Source organism: Halichoerus grypus, chromosome 7 (genome assembly GCF_964656455.1).
Source record: "Halichoerus grypus chromosome 7, mHalGry1.hap1.1, whole genome shotgun sequence".
Taxonomy (NCBI): Eukaryota; Metazoa; Chordata; class Mammalia; order Carnivora; family Phocidae; genus Halichoerus; species Halichoerus grypus.
In genome coordinates this window covers 65,836,215-65,855,724 of record NC_135718.1, presented here as the reverse complement: position 1 = coordinate 65,855,724, position 19,510 = coordinate 65,836,215, and the positions used below count along the sequence as shown (strand labels likewise).

At 39.0% G+C, this 19,510-nt stretch overlaps 1 protein-coding gene across 3 annotated transcripts in view; it reads left to right on the top strand.

The window, feature by feature from the left end:
* The first annotated feature begins 1,102 nt into the window (after positions 1 to 1,102).
* Positions 1,103 to 19,510, top strand: part of BICC1 (BicC family RNA binding protein 1) — a 291,170-nt gene continuing 272,762 nt past the window's right edge. For all 3 annotated transcript variants that reach the window (XM_078077683.1, XM_036078156.2, XM_078077684.1), the window contains exon 1: positions 1,103 to 1,542. In XM_078077683.1, coding sequence (XP_077933809.1) covers positions 1,353 to 1,542 — 190 coding nt within the window. In that variant the 5' untranslated portion in view covers positions 1,103 to 1,352. The remainder of the gene's footprint in view (positions 1,543 to 19,510) is intronic.

Here is a 19,510-nt window from a genome sequence, read left to right as displayed (position 1 = left end):
ACCCTAAGTATAACTTGCCCCTTGTGTAAGCCAGTAAGCCTCCCTCTGTGGCACAGTAACAAACTGCTTTCCCATTCCAACCCCCACCCCCAAAAGAGTAAAAAAAAAAAAAAAAAATTGTGCTTTTGGTCACAAAACAAACAGGGATGAATCAGTGTGAACGCAAAATGGGAGTGCCAAGGGCATGCCTGGTGCAAGCAAGTTTCTTCTTCCCTGGTGCATCAAGTCTAAGTTTACAAGTGGCGGTGGGTCGCCTGGCCTGGGCAGTTAGGATCATAGGATCATTTGCTGGTCTTCCTCTATGAGACTGACCTTGAAAACAGAGAAGAGCCCTCGGTCCCCTGACAAAACAGGCTGCCTAGATGCCAACTGGATTCAGCTAACCACCATTTCCATCTTACAGGCTCTTTTCTTAGCCACCCTGCCCTCCCCCCCTTTTAAATCAGCTGAATCAATTCCTTGAGAATCACATAGAAAATGACTCCCTCCTCACTTTATTCAAGAAAACAATCCCTTTCCTCAGAGTAAAGAGTAAGCCTCTTGTCCACTTCTTGTGCGGCTGACCACTTTGCTGTGATAACAGGAGTGATCTGGGTTTGAACTTTAGCGGAGGAATGAACTGCGTGAAAGCAATGACCACAATGATGTCTGCAAGAGATGGACATTGTTTCTTCCGCTAGTCTTCTCCTTTCTCCCTCCTCTTGTTTCAAACTTGTGGGACCGACGGGGGCTGTGAGTTAAGAGGGTGTAGTGTGTGTGTGTAAATAGAAGGGGAATTACGTGTGCATTTGGTGTGCGTTCAGAAAGTGTTGTGCTTAAACCTGGTAAGTGTCTGTGTTTGAAAAACCATGAAAGTATACGTGCGGGATAAGATTTGTACGAGTAAGTGCAGAAAAGCGGTAGTGTGTACGTGGTGAGTGTGCGCGCGCGAGTGTGTCCGAGCGCCAGGGGCGGCCCGCCCGCGCGCCCGCCCGCCGTGGCTCCCCGTGGGCCGGCGGGGCCAATGAGCGCGCGGCGGCAGGGGCGGCGGGCGGGGAGGGGGCGCCGGGGCCCTGCGGATGGAGGCGCGGGCGGCGCGGCGCGCTCATTCCGCGCGGGCGTTGCTGGCAGGGGGAGGCGCAGTCACTGGCCCGGCATCCGGGCCGGGACTCGGGGCGGCGGGCGGCTCTCGGGGCTGGGATGCGCCGGGGGCTCCGTGGCGGCGGCGTTGGCGGCGGCGTCGGCGGCGGCCGGGGGACGAGCTAGCGCCGCGGCGCGGGGAGCCAGTCGAGCCCGGCCGGCGAGCGGAGGCGGCGGGGCAGGCAGAGCGGCGGCCGCAGTCGGAGCCGGAGCCCGAGCGCCGCGCGCCCACCATGGCCGCCCAGGGCGAGCCCGGCTACCTGGCGGCGCAGTCGGACCCGGGCTCCAACAGCGAACGCAGCACTGACTCGCCCATGCCCGGCTCCGAGGACGACCTCGTCGCCGGGGCGCCCCTGCATAGCCCCGAGTGGAGCGAGGAGCGCTTCCGCGTGGACAGGAAGAAACTTGAGGCCATGTTACAAGGTAGGCATCCCCCGCGTTCTCGGACTCCGGGACTGAGTCCGCACTTCTTCCCGGACATCCCCGCCCCGCGCCCAGCTCCCCACTCCAGCCCATAGCCGACTTAGTTCCCCGGTCCCCTCCCCCGCGAAGCCGCAGGACACCCAAGGAGTGGAGACCTCGCGGGACTCTCCACCCTTCCACGCCTCTCATGTCTCCAGGCACCGGGAACCTTGTGATAACTTGACCCGCTTCAGAAAAGCCAAAGGCCGAGTTTGTACCGGCGCGCCCCGGTTGTGTTCTTGGATACTTCGGAGATGCCAACTTTAGTGCGGACACCCGGGCTGTGCCATCAGGACCCACTGGGACCTCACAGAGTCTGCGTGACTCTATCCCCACTCCCTGATAGCCTTGATTCTAGCTCTCTGTCCCTGTTTCTCCTCATGTCAGTATCCATCTCCTCCAGCTGAGGGGCCTTGTCTCGCTATTGGGAAACACTGCAGATGTCAGGGCTTAAGATAGGAGTTCCCGCCCCCCACCCTCCAACTCTGGAGTAAAAGGGGCCTGGATGGGGGTAAACGGCCAGAGCGTGGGGACTGTGTCAGGGCAATGCTGTTCGGTTAGAGGACACTCTGTGTTCATCTCCTGACAGGCTTATAGAACACATCTTGAGTTACACTCAGTTCATAAAAATCTTCCTGTACTATGAGTGTCTGTCTTATACAATTGTTTTTTCTTTCTTTTAATTCCCTAGTTTCTCTGGGACTTTCCCAGGCCCAACAGCTTTAGGACTGGAGGCAAATTCCGAGTTTTAATGGGAGGATTGGAGTTCTCAGAGTGAACGCTAAAATGTTCAAGGTCATTTTGGCCTTCCTTAAAAATGTTAATTACTAGCCTACCTGTAAGTCACCAGTGTGGTCATTTCCCTCATCCAGAAAAATATGATAGTTTGAATGACTGTCATTCTTAAAATACTGTAGAGGACCAGGCATTAATTTGACTAAGGGTGTATGGTGGATTCATTCAGTAGCTAGTGTTCTTATATCTAGAGGATTGGAGCTTTCCAACTTTCTTGTATCTTTATGCATAACTTTGACTTTATTAGTCAATGCATTACAACATGGGAGCTATTTAGCCCTCCCTGGAAATGCAGTGGCTTTTAAAGACAATTAAGCAGGTTATTTTAAGAGAGAACGACATGTTTTCCAAGACAATAACTTGGTAGAAACAAATAGGAGTGTTTGGCTGGTGTTTTTGGATGAGCTATAAACTCATCTCCCTTGTTGCTTATTTTTATTGATAAACATCCCTAGTGCTTATCATGTCTCTCTTTCTCTCTTTTTTCCTCTTAAATTATATAATTTTCTAGGAGAGCTACTTCTGTGATAAACTATTCAAATAAGAATATCGTATAGTGGATTTAGAAATTAAATTATAGTGGATTTGGAAATTAAAGTTGTATTTCAGTAATCCATTTTAGTTTAATTTGTTCCATGGTTCTTTTTGCCTAGTTTCTGATTCTAAAACAAAATACTAAGTTTATTCAGAAAAATATTGTGAGATTGTTCCCTACATGAGTTTGGGCTGATGTGAAAGGTGGATTTTCTAATAATACTGTGTCTTCCTTACCTGTTTCATTTGTGGACACATAGATAGTGACCGCGATGTTAGTTTCTAGGCAGCCCTCTGACCTTTGGAAGTGGATTTCTTTTTTGAATTAATTTTCATTTAGAATAAAATGAAATATGGGTGATGCATTTCTTAAATTTGAAGGCTGTCCCCTTAGCTACTCTGACACAAGGTGGTTTAAAATTGCTTAAAGTTTCTTTCACAGGAAGTCCTAACAGAGCTAATGTTTCTTCAAGAATCTATGTATAATGAAATATTTACATTTCAGCCCCAAAGAATTCTTTAATGATTGAATTATAGGGCTTTGATTAACTTTCCAGAAATCACCAATAAGTGAATTATGCCTTCTGAGAAAGTAAATTTTGAATACGTTTGGCCATAGAACGTGGGGCACAGTGTACCAAGGCATTTTGTGATACCTGCTTCCTAGTGTCAAATTATGTAGAACTACTGTGTTTGAAGGAGTGAGACTGATTTTCTGAACCAAAAATAATCCTGTGTCTCATTGTTTTAAACCAGGGGATTATAGCGAGAGTGGGCACTGGAATCACTCAGACCTAGATTCATATCCCACAGACCGTGGGACAGTTCCTGGGCCTCTCTCTGTCTCAGTTTGGCCATCTCTAAATGGGACTGATAATAGTATTTCTCTTAGGGTTTTGTGAGAATTAAAAGATATAATGCCTGCTAAGCTAAAACACTGTTTGACAAATAAGAGCCTAATATATATTTTAGATGCTTTTATTATTAATAAATATTACAGCATGGATTCAAAAGATTTTCAGTGCCCATTACAATTTCTGACATATAGTGTATACTTAAATATTTGGAGAACCAAAAAATTTTGCAATTTCATATTGTGGAAGTAAAATAGAGTCCAAGATAGGAAGTTTGATAAGTCAACAAATATTCTAATATTGTTAGATATTCTAGGGTGTAAAACTTTTTCCTTTGAAAAGTGCCAAGTAAGTAAAGTATTTGCCTGGTTGGATTTCTGATTATGTGAATCTGGTTTGCCATTTTTCTTTTCATAATTGCCTTAAAATATATGCAGATTTCCAATTTAAATCAGGATAAATAAGATTATCTGTCTTTAAGTCTACATAGTGCAAATTAGTGATTATAATGCTTGGAATTTGTTTCTAGAGAGACTGTCCTGGGGGTAAGTTAATCTTTAATCGGTTGCATTTTTATTAGTAGAGAATTTCTTCTACGCAATGGACCAAAAATTCAGCGAGGTTAAAATATGGGCAGTAGGGCACTGATCAAAGAAATGAAATACCATTCTCGGATGATCAATGAATCCCAAAAGAATTTGTATACATAAAAACCACCAGGCTGAAAATGTAGGGAAAAATTGGCTAGTTTTTCTCTGCTCTGCTCTGCTCTTCTCTTCTCTTTCAGCCTTGCAGAATATCTGACATTTTTGTCTAAATGAAGATGATCAATTTTATTAGTCAATGATTTTATAAATGGGAATTATTTTCAAGTTTATTGAAGTTTATGGTCAACCTTGGAATGGATACCATGGACAGCACTGTTTAACATAAAGAAAAATTGTTTTTAATTTATTTAATACTGATTTTCAAAATTTAGATTTCATGCCTCATGTGAGATAATAGTATTGATTCATTTAATTCAATTAAATGTGACTTATGGTATGCAAAGAGGAGGAGAAGAATGGTATAGAAGAAAGTCTGGGGGAAAGTAGGAAATAAATAGGTCAGAAGAGTCAGAAATAGTCTTGGTATTTGCTAGAGACCTTGAGAGGCAAACATGGAATTTGTATATTTATATTTTTTCTTTCTCTCTCTCTCTTTTTGTATGTTTTACATCTTACTGTTACACTTTTCTTCTTAAGTTAAAAAACATACGTGCATGCCTACATACAATTTAGAAGGGGTGAAATCGGAGGGGAGACGAACCATGAGAGACTATGGACTCTGAGAAACAAACTGAGGGTTCTAGAGGGGAGGGGGGGTGGGGGGGTGTATTAAAGAGGGCACGTATTGAATGGAGCACTGGGTGTTATACGCAAACAATGAATCATGGAACACTACATCAAAAACTAATGATGTAATGTATGGTGATTAACATAACATAATGAAATAAAATTAAAAATAAAAGCGTAGGCATTTTCAGAGTTCTGAATCCCTTGTTTCATCATAGAAGGAAGTGTTACAAGGTGGGAAATGGCCTATTTTTATGAATTAAGGTTGACATCTGGTGGGCTTTTAGGATATTGCTGTTAAAGACTTTGAAAACCATGTTGCATTTTTACAATGATAGGCACAATGAGGATCATTTACTTTTGCTTGCTTGAGTAGCAGAAGTAGCCACTAAAATAGGTTATCAACACATCATTGATTAAAAGTAAGAACAGTGATTATGTTATCTCTTTAATTCAGCGAGTGAAGTGAATCTTTAGTGAAGATGGTCTTATGTTTTAGATGTTTTATGGGAGAAATATAAAGCACAAATGGGGAGTACTGAAAGTGAAGATAAATAAGCTTGATATAGTTTTCTAGCTAATGTTTGATTAAGGCTAATATAATAGGAAGAAATCAAATAACTTTATGAAGCTTAGTGGTTAAAATCACAGGGCTCTGGGCCAGATGTGGATTCGAATCTTGATGCTATCTTCTAATAGGGAGCTTGGGAAAATTCATCGCCTGTGGCCCTCTTTCTGAAAGTGGATGTTGGGGCGCCTGGGTGGCTCAGTCACTTAAGCATCTGTCTCTTGATTTCGGCTCAAGTCATGATCTCAGGGTTGTCAGATTGAGCCCTGCAGTGGGCCCCATGCTGGGTGTGGAGCCTGCTTGGGATTCTCTCTGTCCCTCTGCCCGCCCCCCCATCAATCAATTAACAAATAAATAAAATAAAAGGGAGTATTAATAGTTCTTGCATCCTGAGGTGCTTGTGATGATTAAGACAAAAATGATGTATATAAAGCATCACAGTGCTGGCCGTATAGGAAGTGCTGAATAAATGAGTAATAACTATATGAATTATAAACCATAGTTCATAAAATGCACATTCTTATATTGCAAATGAAAATCAAGTATACTGGAAAATGAATTAAATGGTCTTATAGTATGATGTAATGCATGGTGATTAACATAACATATTAAAAAAAATAAATGCAGAATCTTTAGTTTGTCACTCAAAAAAAAAATGGTCTTATGATAAATAAATATTCATAGCTATTTAAAGATTATTGGCCTTCCTGGCAGCTCACACACTGATGAGCATACTAGCTTCTTGTAAAGGTGGTTGAGTATATATTGAGTAAAGCTATATTAGACATGAGTGTGGAATTTTAGATTTTGCTCAGGATGAGAGGGCTTTACACCCTTGTTAGTTGTCCTTGCCTTGAGTATTTTTCATTCTTTGAAGGGTCCTGAGCCAATCACTTCTGATATTTTTACTAAAGACTAGTAGCAAAATCAGTGTCCTTTCTAGTTTTATGTTGCTTTGAACTTGTCATTCCTTGGTGTCTAGAAAGAGACTTTTTTCAAAGTCTGTGCCCAGGCTTACGTGTTCTGTTTGCTCACTTGTAAAATGGGGATGTTGTGAGCCCTGAATGAGACGATGCATGTGAAATGCTTAGCCCAGTGCCAGGCACAGGGTGCTTAGTGGATGTTAGCGTAGCAGTAGCTGTGTGCCACGTGATAGATAAAGATTTCAAAACACTAGAGAGCAAATGCTTGCCAGGTTTTTTTTTTTTTTTTTTTTTTTAAACTACATGTGAATCCCTTTTGTTTAGGGGAAGGAATGATTTATTTTTTAGAAGCCTTTCTCCAATCAGAAAGTTAGGACAATTGTGGTTGAGTCTGAGAGCAGAAGTGAAGGTTAAGATTGCTTTATAAACAATGAAAAAGTCCACCAGAGATTGTGTAGCTTGGCAGTAAAGAGCTCAGAAGCTGCTGTCAGACTGGCCTGGATTGGGTTCTTAACTTTGCCTCTTCTAAGGTCCTGTAAGGGTAAAACGAGATGGGCGTTATGTCCCTGCCCTCATGGGCAGTGAGTAAGCACTCTCAGTAAATGCATGTACTCTCAGTAAGTCTTATCTTTGCGAAGACTTGTGGGGTTTTGGTGAAGTTGATCATTGATAAGTTAAAACATAGAAAGGTTTGTCATATTGATGATTTTAATGGGCAGGAATGTATTTGGCTGTGACTAACAGAAAACCAAACACAGAGTGGCTTAAACAAGCCAGGGGTTTATTTTCCTCACCTAACACAAAATCTGGAGCGAAGAGGTCTATGCCCCAATATTTGCCCAGGGGCATCAAGGAGCCCAGTCACTACCCTCCTCACCTCTGCCATCCTCAGTCTGTGGGTTTTGGCCTCATTGTTACCGACTGGCTGTCTCTGCCTGGAGGTGCATCTGGGGTCTGTGCAGGGGAAAGGAGGAAACATTGTTTTCTATTCAAGATTTTGAGGAAGAATCTCTCTCCTGAAACTTCCATCTGTATTTCTTTGGCCATTCTTTGCTACAAGAGATTCTGGGATTGTAACTTCTTTTCTAGCTTCTCTAACATAAGTAGGCAAGGAAAAAAGGGAGGCACAATCATCCAACCCATAGTTTCCCCACAGTGGGTGAAGCGGAGGGAATTGTGACAAAAATTTCAAGTTGTGACTGGAGCAGAAGCTTACTTGTATTGGAGGCTGGTTGATAATCCCTAGAAATTTAGATTATTTGGTAATGTTATAGGTAGGTGGAATTTCTTCCTTGGCATAATCCAGGAATAAACTTAAATTCCAAAGACACAATATCCTTGATCATATAGAGCTGTTCTCATCCTGTTACTGCTTTTACAAACAGAACCTAGGCCCACTAAGTAATGTAATTGTCTTCTTCCTCCACTGTTTTCTCCATGTCAGGTTTTTTTTTTTTTTTAATTGAAAATTACACAACAATAAAAATGCCCATTTTCCCTTTATTACTACAAGATATCTTTTCTCTTTTCCTTTTTCCTTCTTGCCTATCACCCATCTCAGATTGCTTTTAGAATTGACAGGTTCAGTGTAGTTCATGCTTCTGTCCTTTTGGCTTTTTGTAGATTGGTTACTGCAGTACAATCTGGCCAAGAAAGCCAGAATTTGTTCAGAAGTTGAAGTCATTTTGGACGCAGTTTGACAGTCGAATTATCATCAGGTTTGTGCCATGCTTTGGTGTTTGAAATTGTCCAGAGTGCTGAGCTAATAAAATATACCAGTTGGCTCATTCTTAGTTTGTTCTAAAATATATTTCTTAAAAAATGCATGGATAACAGTGACCATATATTTTTCTTTATGTAAAATGCTTAATAAACTATTGGGAATGAGACACAATTATAATGCTAATTTATAGTGGCTCTTGCTGTGCATGGGATGACCTTGGCAGGAAGCCCTTGCTATGCTGTAGAAGCATTTTGAATTTGATTTTTAATCCTTGTGGTACTAACACTTAGGGCAGTATCCAAAATACACAAACCATTAATAGAAACATTTTGTGGATACTATATATTTATAAATCCATTTCCTACCTACTAAGTTACTAATAACTGTAGGTGATGAAAACATTTATTTGTAACAAGTATTAAATCCCATTGGCATTTATGATGCTGGTATATCAAAAGGTAATGCTCACTTTGTAGATATAGTTACTCTGTTACAGTGAATTAGAGAAACCACACATTAGTCTGCATATTGAGTTTATCTGAAGCTTAATTGCATCTCTTGTACAGGAAGATGCTCAAACATAGGATTTGAAAATTAGCCATTGCAATTTTTTTTCTCATTATGAAAGTAATATGAACTTCTTATAGAATACTTGAAAGTACAAACAGATATGAAAAGAAAAAAAAGTCATTCCTAATCTAGCAATAACCACTATTGTGTTTTGGGAATCTAGCAATAACCACTGATAGTATTTTGGGAATTATTTTCTGGGCTTTAAAAAATATGCCCACACATAATTTATTTTTACAACAGATACTGAGTTCCCACTGTATGTCAGGTACACTGTTAGTGTTAGGCTTTGGGGATGCAGACAAAACCAATAAAGATAAGATAGATATGGTTCTGTGTCTTGTGTCCCTTACATTCTAAACTGGGATCACACCCAGTTTTTCACTTACCACTGTGTTCTGAGTATTTTCCATCTCATTAAAGATTTTTGAAGAGCATGGTTTTAAATGGATATAAAATATCCACTTGACATGTCATACTTTGCTTAAACGTTAGACATCTTAAAACATTTTTACAGGGCCAGGAGTGGAAAGAGCCTGATGTTTTTACTCAGACTGCCTGAGATTCAGATCCTGGGCAGGTTAAAAACTCCTGCCTGGGCAAGTAAATAACTTCTCTGCTCCTTAGTCTTTTTCTGTGTACAATGGGGATAAAAGTTTTGAGGATTAGAAATACTGTGTGTAAGCACCCACAAGTGCCAGATGTAGTGCATATACTCAAAAAAATGGCAGATGGTGAATATTAATACTGTTGTCCCAAACACTCTTGCCTAAAAACCTTGTTTGAATCCTTGAATATTCTCTTAGGAAAAATTCTTACTAGTGAAATTTTTGGGCAAAGGGCATGGCCATTTTAAGACTGTTAAAATTTGCACAATTGTTTTCCAGAAACTTTCACAGGTTAGGCAGAAGAGACAACAGATTTGCAGGATGTCTGCTCCTTGTGCCTGTGATCTTACAACTTGACTTGTTTGAGCTGGTAATTGTGAGAAATTCGGATGTAATTGAATCACCTATTCAGAGTTAAGAGTTCTGTAGGTTTCTTTCACTGAAAATTTTGAATGGTGTTTATTTTACCTGATTAACATGTCTGCAGATCAATAGTTCTTAAAATCTGTGTGCATAAAAATCACCTGGGAAGATTGTGCAGAAAGGCAAACTCTGGACTTCTGTTGGAGATTCTGATTGTTTAGGTTGGAGGATTGCAGTGGTGGTTGGAATGTGCACTGTGAAAAGAATCATATGTGACTCTAAGGTAGGCGATCCTAGCTAGGACTATACTTTGAGAAACGTTTGCTACATGGTTACATGATGATGGTCAAAATTAAAAAGATTCAGATCTTTTTCTTTCTTTTGATTTCTTTTGCCCTTGGAGCTAATACTTTCTCCATGTTAAACCATCTTGAAGTATTTTAGTCTAGGAGCATAATTCATAACTGGCACAGCATTGTTTAGAGTGTCTTGTGGTATGGGACTTGGGAAGAGCCCAAACCTGTATATTCCTGTAGGGGGTATATATTATCTTTATTATTGCACAGGAGGCTCAGAATAAATTTAATTTTCCTACAGATTCCATTAAGTTAGGTGTAATAGACACCTATTTAATCTATTATGAAATAATTTAAAAGGGCACATTTGTTGTTATAGAAATTTAAAAAGCAATATGAAGGAAACTTTTAAGAATAAAAACAATCATCAGTAATCTCACTATCCTGACAGCTATTTTCACTTTTCTGCTTTTAAATATAGTCTTGACATACAGTCCTTGACTATTTGCATAGAGTATTTTGTATTTAGTATTTTAATCTAATATAGTAACTGTTTTTGTATTTCTTTTTTTTTTTAAAAATATTTATTTATTTTAGAAAGAGAAAGAGAGAGAGACAGCTGGGGGGGAGGGGCAGAAGGAGCAGGAGAGAGAGTCTCAAGCAGACTTCCCACTGAGCACGGAGCCTGACGTGGGGCTCTATCTCACGACCCTGAGATCATGACCAGAGCCGAAACCAAGAGTCCGATGCTTAACCGACTGCATCACCCAGGCGCCCCTGTTTCTGTATTTCTAAGCAGTTTCAAAATTAAAATTTTATAGTTGAATAATAGTACATTTGGTGAAAAAATTTTTACGGTTATAGACTACGTTATAGTAAACATGAATTGTATTACTTTTTTTTTTCTCTTTTGGAACTTTATTCTGAGGAAAAAAATTGAGGAATATGGTTACTGAAGAATGTTAGTGATTTTGAAAGCAGCAGCCGAGTTTAATTATTTGGATGAGACGTGGTTCTGGTGCTTTAGGCCTGTTTGGTCCTCTCCACCCCTCAGGCAGCAATCTGTGAGATACCAGTGCTGTGGGGATCTGTATTTTACAGACAGAAAGGCTATAAACCCTTTAAACGCAGGGCGTGGGTTTCTTTTTGGAATTCTTCATGAATCTAGACACTAGTTTTCTTCTTAAGGTTGTTGTAGAGTTGAAACTCTTACCCAGTGTGGAGATATACTAAATCTGGATCTAAGATACTAAACTGTACTCCAGAATAGGTTAGTGTTTCCCTGGTTCCCTGCTGAAATGCAGAGGAATGTGGTGGTAGGTACACAGTTGGATTAGAATTCTTGGTGAGATTGTACATGTTCTAAAGCTCTGCCTTCTACTAGCGTTGGTTAACTTTTCTGTTTTCTTCATGAAACAGGGATAATAAGATCTCTCTTCCAGGGCTGAAGTGAAGATTATATGATAATGAATGTACATTTGGCTCACAATTGGTTCCCTGTACGTGGTCTGTATGTTTCACATTCATCTCCTCTTCCTCTCCAACATCTAGTCCAGTGCTGTGTTTATAGAATAAATTACCTATGGTGGAGCTGGATTAAAAACTGCCCATTTTGGGCTATGGACTTGGCACTGACCTCCTGGAATGGAGCTTTAAAGGTAGGGCATGTGCTTGGCCTTAAGAAATACCAACAGTTCTGCCTTCCATAAGTAAGGCATAGTAATTGTCCACATGTAAGGTGGTCTTTATTTTTAACCTAGGAGCTGTGTAGAATGTATACCATTAGTGATAGTATATTAGTGCAGAGTTTTGAATGAGGATATGCAAAATAATTCAAGTGAGGTTAATGTTGAATAATTTATATCTGTGTCTGATCTGGACCAGTTTTATAGATTGAAATTTGTCAAGGTTAGTATAATTATTTATTTAGTTATAGATACTGGATTATCTTTTTCTTGTAAGAATACATCTCCAGATACTTGTTTAAATGTGATTTTAAAGCATTTCAAGTAAGAGATTATCCAGTCTTGAAATAAGTGGTCTTTTATGTTAGTTTGCTCATTGCACTAGGATAGTCACTGACATATTTTTGGTTAGAAGGAAAGAAACCATTCCTCTCACAAGAGTGGGTAACCAGGAATCAGGCGACTTGAGTTCATGATTCAGTCTTGCCATTGACATTGTACAAGTCGTTTAACCTCTCGGGGTTTTGGATTAGATTTCCCTAAAATCCTTTACAGTTTTAGTATTCTGAGTCTTTTGCACAGTATACAATAAAAGCCCAATAGTGCTTAGATTGTGGTGGTGGAAGCTGACTGAGTTTACATACATGAGTAGTTTGGGTAGGAATTTGGCTTTATGAGTACCACACACGAGCATTCACAACAAATGGGGGAGGAGGGTGGAATGAAGACAGTTGGAGTATCTTGGTTTGGAGGAGCAAGTACTCACAAGACAGCTGACTGTGAGCTCTGTTGACTTCTTGGCAGTCAGGTTTACAGTGTCCTGTGGGCTAGATGTTACCTAATTTAAGGCAGGCTTGCTTGCTTGCTTTTTTTCTTCTTTAATTTAAGGTTTTCTACAGTAATTGTGCAGAGATGGCAGTGCTAACCATAGTTGAAACTTGTTGGTGTTGACTTAACTGTGTTAAATGAACAAAGGAGATCGTGTGCTTCCCCACGTAGCATCTTTTTGTCACATTTTCCTTCTTCTATATCATGTCCAGTTATCAAGCTTCATGTGCTAAGATTTAAAAAAAAATTTTTTTAAAGATTTTATTTATTTGACAGAGAGAGATAGCGAGAGCAGGAACACAGGGAGGGGGAGTGGGAGAGGGAGAAGCAGACTCCCGCGCAGCAGGGAGCCTGATGTGGGACTTGATCCCAGGGCCCTGGGATCATGACCTGAGCCGAAGGCAGACGCTTAACGACTGAGCCACCCAGGCGCCCCTCATATGCTAAGATTTAAACATGTCATATAAACCACTAGAAAAACATAATAGGGAAATGTAATAATGTTCATTAGAATAAAATTTCAATTGAAAAGATATCTGTATGTTCAAATTTTAAGTATTTTCAGAATTGTTTTAATTTCTTTTTCATTATTGAGAACTAACACACTGTTTATCTTGTACAGAAGACCACTAAAGCTTGTATCATGTGTTTTTTGAGTTGATCCCTTTATCATATTCTGAGCCTTAGAAGTACTTTTTAAGCAAAATCAATATTTTGGCAAGAAATTGTTATCTTTTAAATTGCTTGATTATAATGATATGATTTAAAAAGCCAGAAGAATGTTTATCTTGAGTGTTTCAGGGGTACTCCTATAAAGAAATGTTTATTTTAATCCAGGGGGAATGTTTTTCTTAATTATTTCTTAATATTGGTAAAGGAAACCCAAGCTTAACATAGATCTATAGAGTTTTTATTTTTTTATTTTTTTTACACAGGGATTTGTAATTTAGTAAAACATAGCTGGCAGTCATATTGTCACCTAAACAGAAAGCTTGCCTTCAAAAATATATTTACTGTCAGTGAATGGACATCTGAGATGCATTATCTATGAAAAGTGTATTTGACTACGTCAGAACATCTAGGCTTGAGTAACAAAATATTATAAAAGTGGATTTGAATTTGAAGGAAGTTCTGCATAAATGATTAGCTTTCACGCTTGTGAAAATTGTCTTTTATTATAAATCATTAGGAATAGTGAGGCCATCTGAAAAACCTGATGGGCAATTACTGTGTTTGAAAAAAATCATGAGGTCATGTTATGGGACTTCACAAGTGAATAAAGCTTTTTACTTGTAAGAGGAATACAGCCTAGTAGAAGAGAGGAAACCCACCTATACTCAAGAGCAGGAAAGAAAGGGAGATCCCATGGAGTAAGGCCCTGCTTAAGTAATGTGCTTCTTAGCCTGGGGTTGCCTACTTCTGTCCCTCAAGACTAGGACTTACAACAGCTAGTTTATTTGGGAAATGCTCTCCAGAAGAGAAGGTGAGGGTATAAGGAGAGTCAAATGGGGAAGAAAAAGCCAAAGCCAATACAATGATGCATTATTCACTTGGTTACCTCTGAGGGTGACTGCTATTTCTGGTAGTCCTAGAGACTACATCCTTAAATCACCCATCTAAGGCACTAAAAGGAGAAGTATTTGTCTATAAGCTTCTATCTGTCTTTCAAGAGGATTGAGGGTTGCCCCATGAAGTTTGCCTTCTCTGCACTTCTGGGTTACATATGTGTGACACCTCTTGACCCAGAGCAGGAAATAAGAAGTCTGTTTGGTATAAGCTTGAGATGAGGCACTGTTAGCACAAAATGGGTTGACACCTGCACATTTCATTAACTATAGCTTGACTGGAATCAGAGATGAAGTGTAGTGGAGGTGAGATAATGTATAATATGGTCTGTACAATACAAAAGCTTTATATACTTTAAATGCAAAAAAAATTCAGAAATAGGTAGAAGTGGATGTCGTTACCCTTTGTTCTAAATCAAAGAGTAGTCTTTACTATAAATTTTTGATGACTGCTATTGTGTATGTTTTCATTGAGTTTGTTATAATGTGAGATGACAGAAATAAACTGGTCTTTGGTCAGAAAGATGGTGGAATAGAAAACCCCAGAACTCACTTCCCTCTAGAAACACTGACTTAATAATATACAGTCCAAAAAGCCCAGGCAAACTCAAAAGGAAGAACGGCTGCATTGAAATGGGTCAGAAAGGTGGTTTTATTTCATCTATATCAGCCCCTCCTGCAGGCCAGTAAAGCTGCTAATTAAAAGGAAAAGCCCAATATGCTGCTTGTGCCTTGGAAGGAAAAGATAATAGTAGAACATATATCCAGTGTTCCAGGGTTTTCTTGGAGTGGGGGACTACCTAAGGGGTTGGTTTATATTTTGTTGCTTGACTTTGAGTGCTGATGGGGAACTGATATACTTTGGATACCTGGGGGCTGTTGAGAACAAAAGAGGGCTCAGCAGCCTGAGATAGTGCCAGAGAACCTGCAGTACTGTAGACAGACATCAGAGGGAGAAAGAGACTAACACCTCATGAAAAAGAAACTGGAAGACCTCTCTAACTGGAAAATTACACAAGCCCAGAGAACATGTGTCCTTGAGAGGCCCCCAAAATCTCTAGCCAGGCTGACTGATGGAAGTCTTCCAATATACAAAGCCAGTCTATAAAAACTGGGGGAGGTGGCTGCTTTTTTTTAAAATGTAAAAATCACAACAAAAAAATATGGCAAGTAACAAGGCATCCCAAACAGGGAAACATGGCTCAATCAAAAGAACAAAATAAATCTTCAGAAACTGAACCTAAGAAATGGAGATCTATGAATTAGCAGACAAAGAATTAAAAATAATTGTCTTAAAGAAACTCAGTGTGCTTCAGTAGCTTAATTGAAAAAAATTCAGTAGAGGGTATCAACATCAGACTTGATAAAGCAGAAGAAAGAATCAGTGAACTTAAAGACCGTTCATTTGAAATGATCAAATCAGAGAAATGAAAGGAAAAAAAAAAAAGAAAAAATGTGAAAAAAGCCTAAGGGACTTATGGGACACTGTCAGATGGACCAATTTATACAATATGGGAGTCCTTGAAGAGAAGAGAGATGAGCAGAGAGTTTCTTTGAAGATACAATGGCAGGAAGCTTCCCATATAAGGAGGGAAATGAACATCCAAATTCAAGAAGCTTTAAAGATTCCAACTAGGATGAATCTAAAGAAGTTCACATTGAGACATATTATAGAAAACCAAGAAATGGACCCTCAATTCTATGGTCAACTAATCTTCCACAAAGCAGGAAAGAATATGCAATGGAAAAAAGACAGTCTCTTCAATAAATGGTGCTGGGAAAATTCGACAGCCACATGCAGAAGAATGAAACTGGACCATTCTTTAACACCATACACAAAGATAAACTCAAAATGGTTGAAAGACCTCAGTGTGAGACAGGAATCCATCAAAATCCTAGAGGAGAACACAGGCAGTAACCTCTTTGACCTTGGCTGTAGCAACTTCTTGAAAGACACGTCTCCAAAGGCAAGGGAAACAAAAGCAAAAATGAACTATTGGGACTTCATCAAGATAAAAAGCTTGTGCAGGCAAAGGAAACAGTCAACAAAACAAAAAGGCAACCCACGGAATGGGAGAAGATATTTGCAAATGACATAACAGCTAAAGGGCTGGTATCCAAGATCTATATAGAACTTATCAAGCTCAACACCCAAAACCCAACAAATACAGTCAAGAAATGGGCAGAAGACATGAACAGACACTTCTCCAAAGAAAACATCCAAATGGCCAACAGACACATGAAAAAATGCTCCACATCACTTGGCATAAGGGAAATACAAATCAAAACCACAATGAGGTACCACCTCACATTAGTTGGAATGGCTAAAATTAACAAGTCAGGAAACGACAGGTGTTGGTGAGGATGCAGAGAAAAAGGAACTTTTTTATGCTGTTGGTGGGAATGCAAGCTGGTACAGCCACTCTGGAAAACAGTATGGAGGTTCCTCAAGAAGTTAAAAATAGAGCTACCTTATGACCCAGCAATTGCACTACTAGGTATTTACCCAAAGGATACAAACATAGTGATCTGAAAGGGCACCTGCACCCCAATGTTTATAGCAGCAATGTCCACAATAGCCAAAATATGGAAAGGAGCCCAAATGTCCATTGACAGATGAATGGATAAAGAAGATGTGGTATGTATATGTATGTGTATATATATGAAATATTACCCAGCCATCAAAAAAATAAAATCTTACCATTTGCAAGAACATGGATCAAACTAGAGGGTATTATGCTAAGCGAAATAAGTCAATCAGAGAAAGACAATTATCATATGATTTCACTCATATGTGGAATTTAAGAAGCAAAACAGAGGATCATAGGGGAAGGGAGGGAAAAATAAGATGAAATCAGAGGAGGAGACAAACCATAAGAGACTCTTAACTCTAGGAAACAAACTGAGGGTTGCTGGAGGGGAGGTGAATGGGGGATGGGATAACTGGGTGATGGGCATTAGGGAGGGCACTTGATGTAATGAGCACTGGGTGTTGTATGCAACTGATGAATTACTAAATTCTACCTCTGAAACTAATAATACACTCTGTTAATTAATTGAATTTAAATAAAAAAAGACATTATAATCAAACTGTCAAACGTCAAGACAATCTTGAGAACAGCAAGAGAAAAACAACTCATTATATACAAGGATGCTCCCGTATGATTATCCGCAGATTTCTCAGCAGAAACATTACAGAAGGGAGTGGGATAATATATACAAAGTGCTAAAAGAAAAAAAAAACTGTCAACCAAGAATACTGTATCTGGCAAAACTGTCCTTCAGAAATGAAGGAGAAATATAGGCCATCCTGGATAAATAAAAGCTAGATGTGCCTTATAAGAATTGTTAAATAGAGTCCTTCAAGTTGAAATGAAAGGACACTAGACAGTAGCACAAAGCATATATAAGTATAAAGCTCTCTGGTGAAAATACTTTGCTTGAAAGGCAGCAAGAGAGGAAAAGAGGGATAAAATATCTATACAGAAGTCAGTTGACAAAATGGCAATAGTAAGTCCTTCCCTGTCAGCAATTATTTTAAATATATAGAGTGGCTGAATGGATTAAAAAAAATGGCCAGCTATATGTTGTCTATAAGAGACTCACTTTAGATACAAAGAATACACAGGCTGAAAGTGAAAGGAAGGGAAAAGATACTTCATTGCAAATGGAAATGAAAAGAGAGTAGGGATGATACTTATATCAGACAAAATAAACTTTTAAATCAAAAACTGCTACAAGAGATGAAGAGGGTGATCATATAATGATAAAAGGCTCAGTTCACCAAGAAGATGTAACGGTTGTATGCACCTAATAGCAGAGCACCCAGTTTGGGAAGCAAACATTACATTGACAGAACTGAAGGGAGAAATGGACAGTAACACAATAATAGTGGGAGATTTCAACCCCCCCTTTCACTAAGGGGATAGGTCAACCAGACGGAAGGTTAGCAAGGGAACAGGACTTGAACAACATAATAGACCAATTGGAACACTTCACCCAATAATAGCAGAATACACATTTTTCTCAAGTGTACATGGAACATTCTCTAGGATCACATGTTAGGCCATAAAAGTATTCTTAACAAATTTAAGAAGATTGAAATCATACCAGGTATCTTTTCTGACCACAGTGGAATGAAACTAAAGATCTGTAGCAAAAAGGAAAACTGGAAGATTCACAAATATGTGAAAATTAAACAACACACTCCTGAACAGTCAATAGATCAAAGGAGAAAACACAGGGGAAATTAGAAAATATCTTAAGACAAATGAAAGGAAAAGATAAGCTGTGGGATACAGCAAAAGCAGTACTAAGAGGGAAGTTTATAGTGGTAAATGTGTATATTAAAAATGAACAGATTTCAAATTGACAGTCTTAACAACTCAGAACTAGAAAAAGAACGAATTAAACCCAAATTTAGCAGAAGGAAGGAAATAGTAAATATTGGAAGCAGAAATCAATGAAATAGAGAATATAAAAATAACAAAAAAAATCAGTGTCATGAGGAGATGGTTCTTTGGAAAGATTGAATTGAAAAGTTCTTAGCTGGACTATGAATAAAAGACTCAACAAAAATCTGAAATGAAAGAGGAGATTACAAGTGATGCCATGGAAATAAAAAAGATCATACAGGACAACTGTGAACAATTATAAGCCAAAAAATTGGATAATCTAGAAGAAATGGATGAATTTAGAAAAATATATGACCTACCAAGACTGAATCATGAAGAGATTAAAAAAAAAAAAAATCTGAACAGAGCTATAAACTAGTAAGGAGATTGAATCAGCAATAAACTTCCAACAACGAAAAGTCTAGAACCGGATGGCTTCCCTGGAGCATGATACCAAACATTTAAAGAAGAATTGAATCCAGTTCTTCACCAGCTCTTCCTAAAATTTGAGGAGGATGGAACACTTCCAAACTCATGCTGTGATGCCCCTGATGCCAAAATCAAAGATACTATAAGAAAACTACAGACCAGTATCCCTAATGAATATTGATGCAAAGATCCTCAACAAAATATTAGGAAACTAAATTCAACAGCACATTAAAAGGATTATATAACATGTCCAAGTGAGATTTACATCTGGAATGCAGGAATGATTTAACATGTGAAAATCAATCCGTATTATATACCACATGAACAGAATGAAGGACAAAACCCATATGATCTCAAGTGGGTAGTAAAAAAACATTTGACAATATTCACCATCCTTTCATGCTAAAAATATTCAATAAACTGAGAATAGAATGAAATTACCTCAATGTAAGGAAGAGCA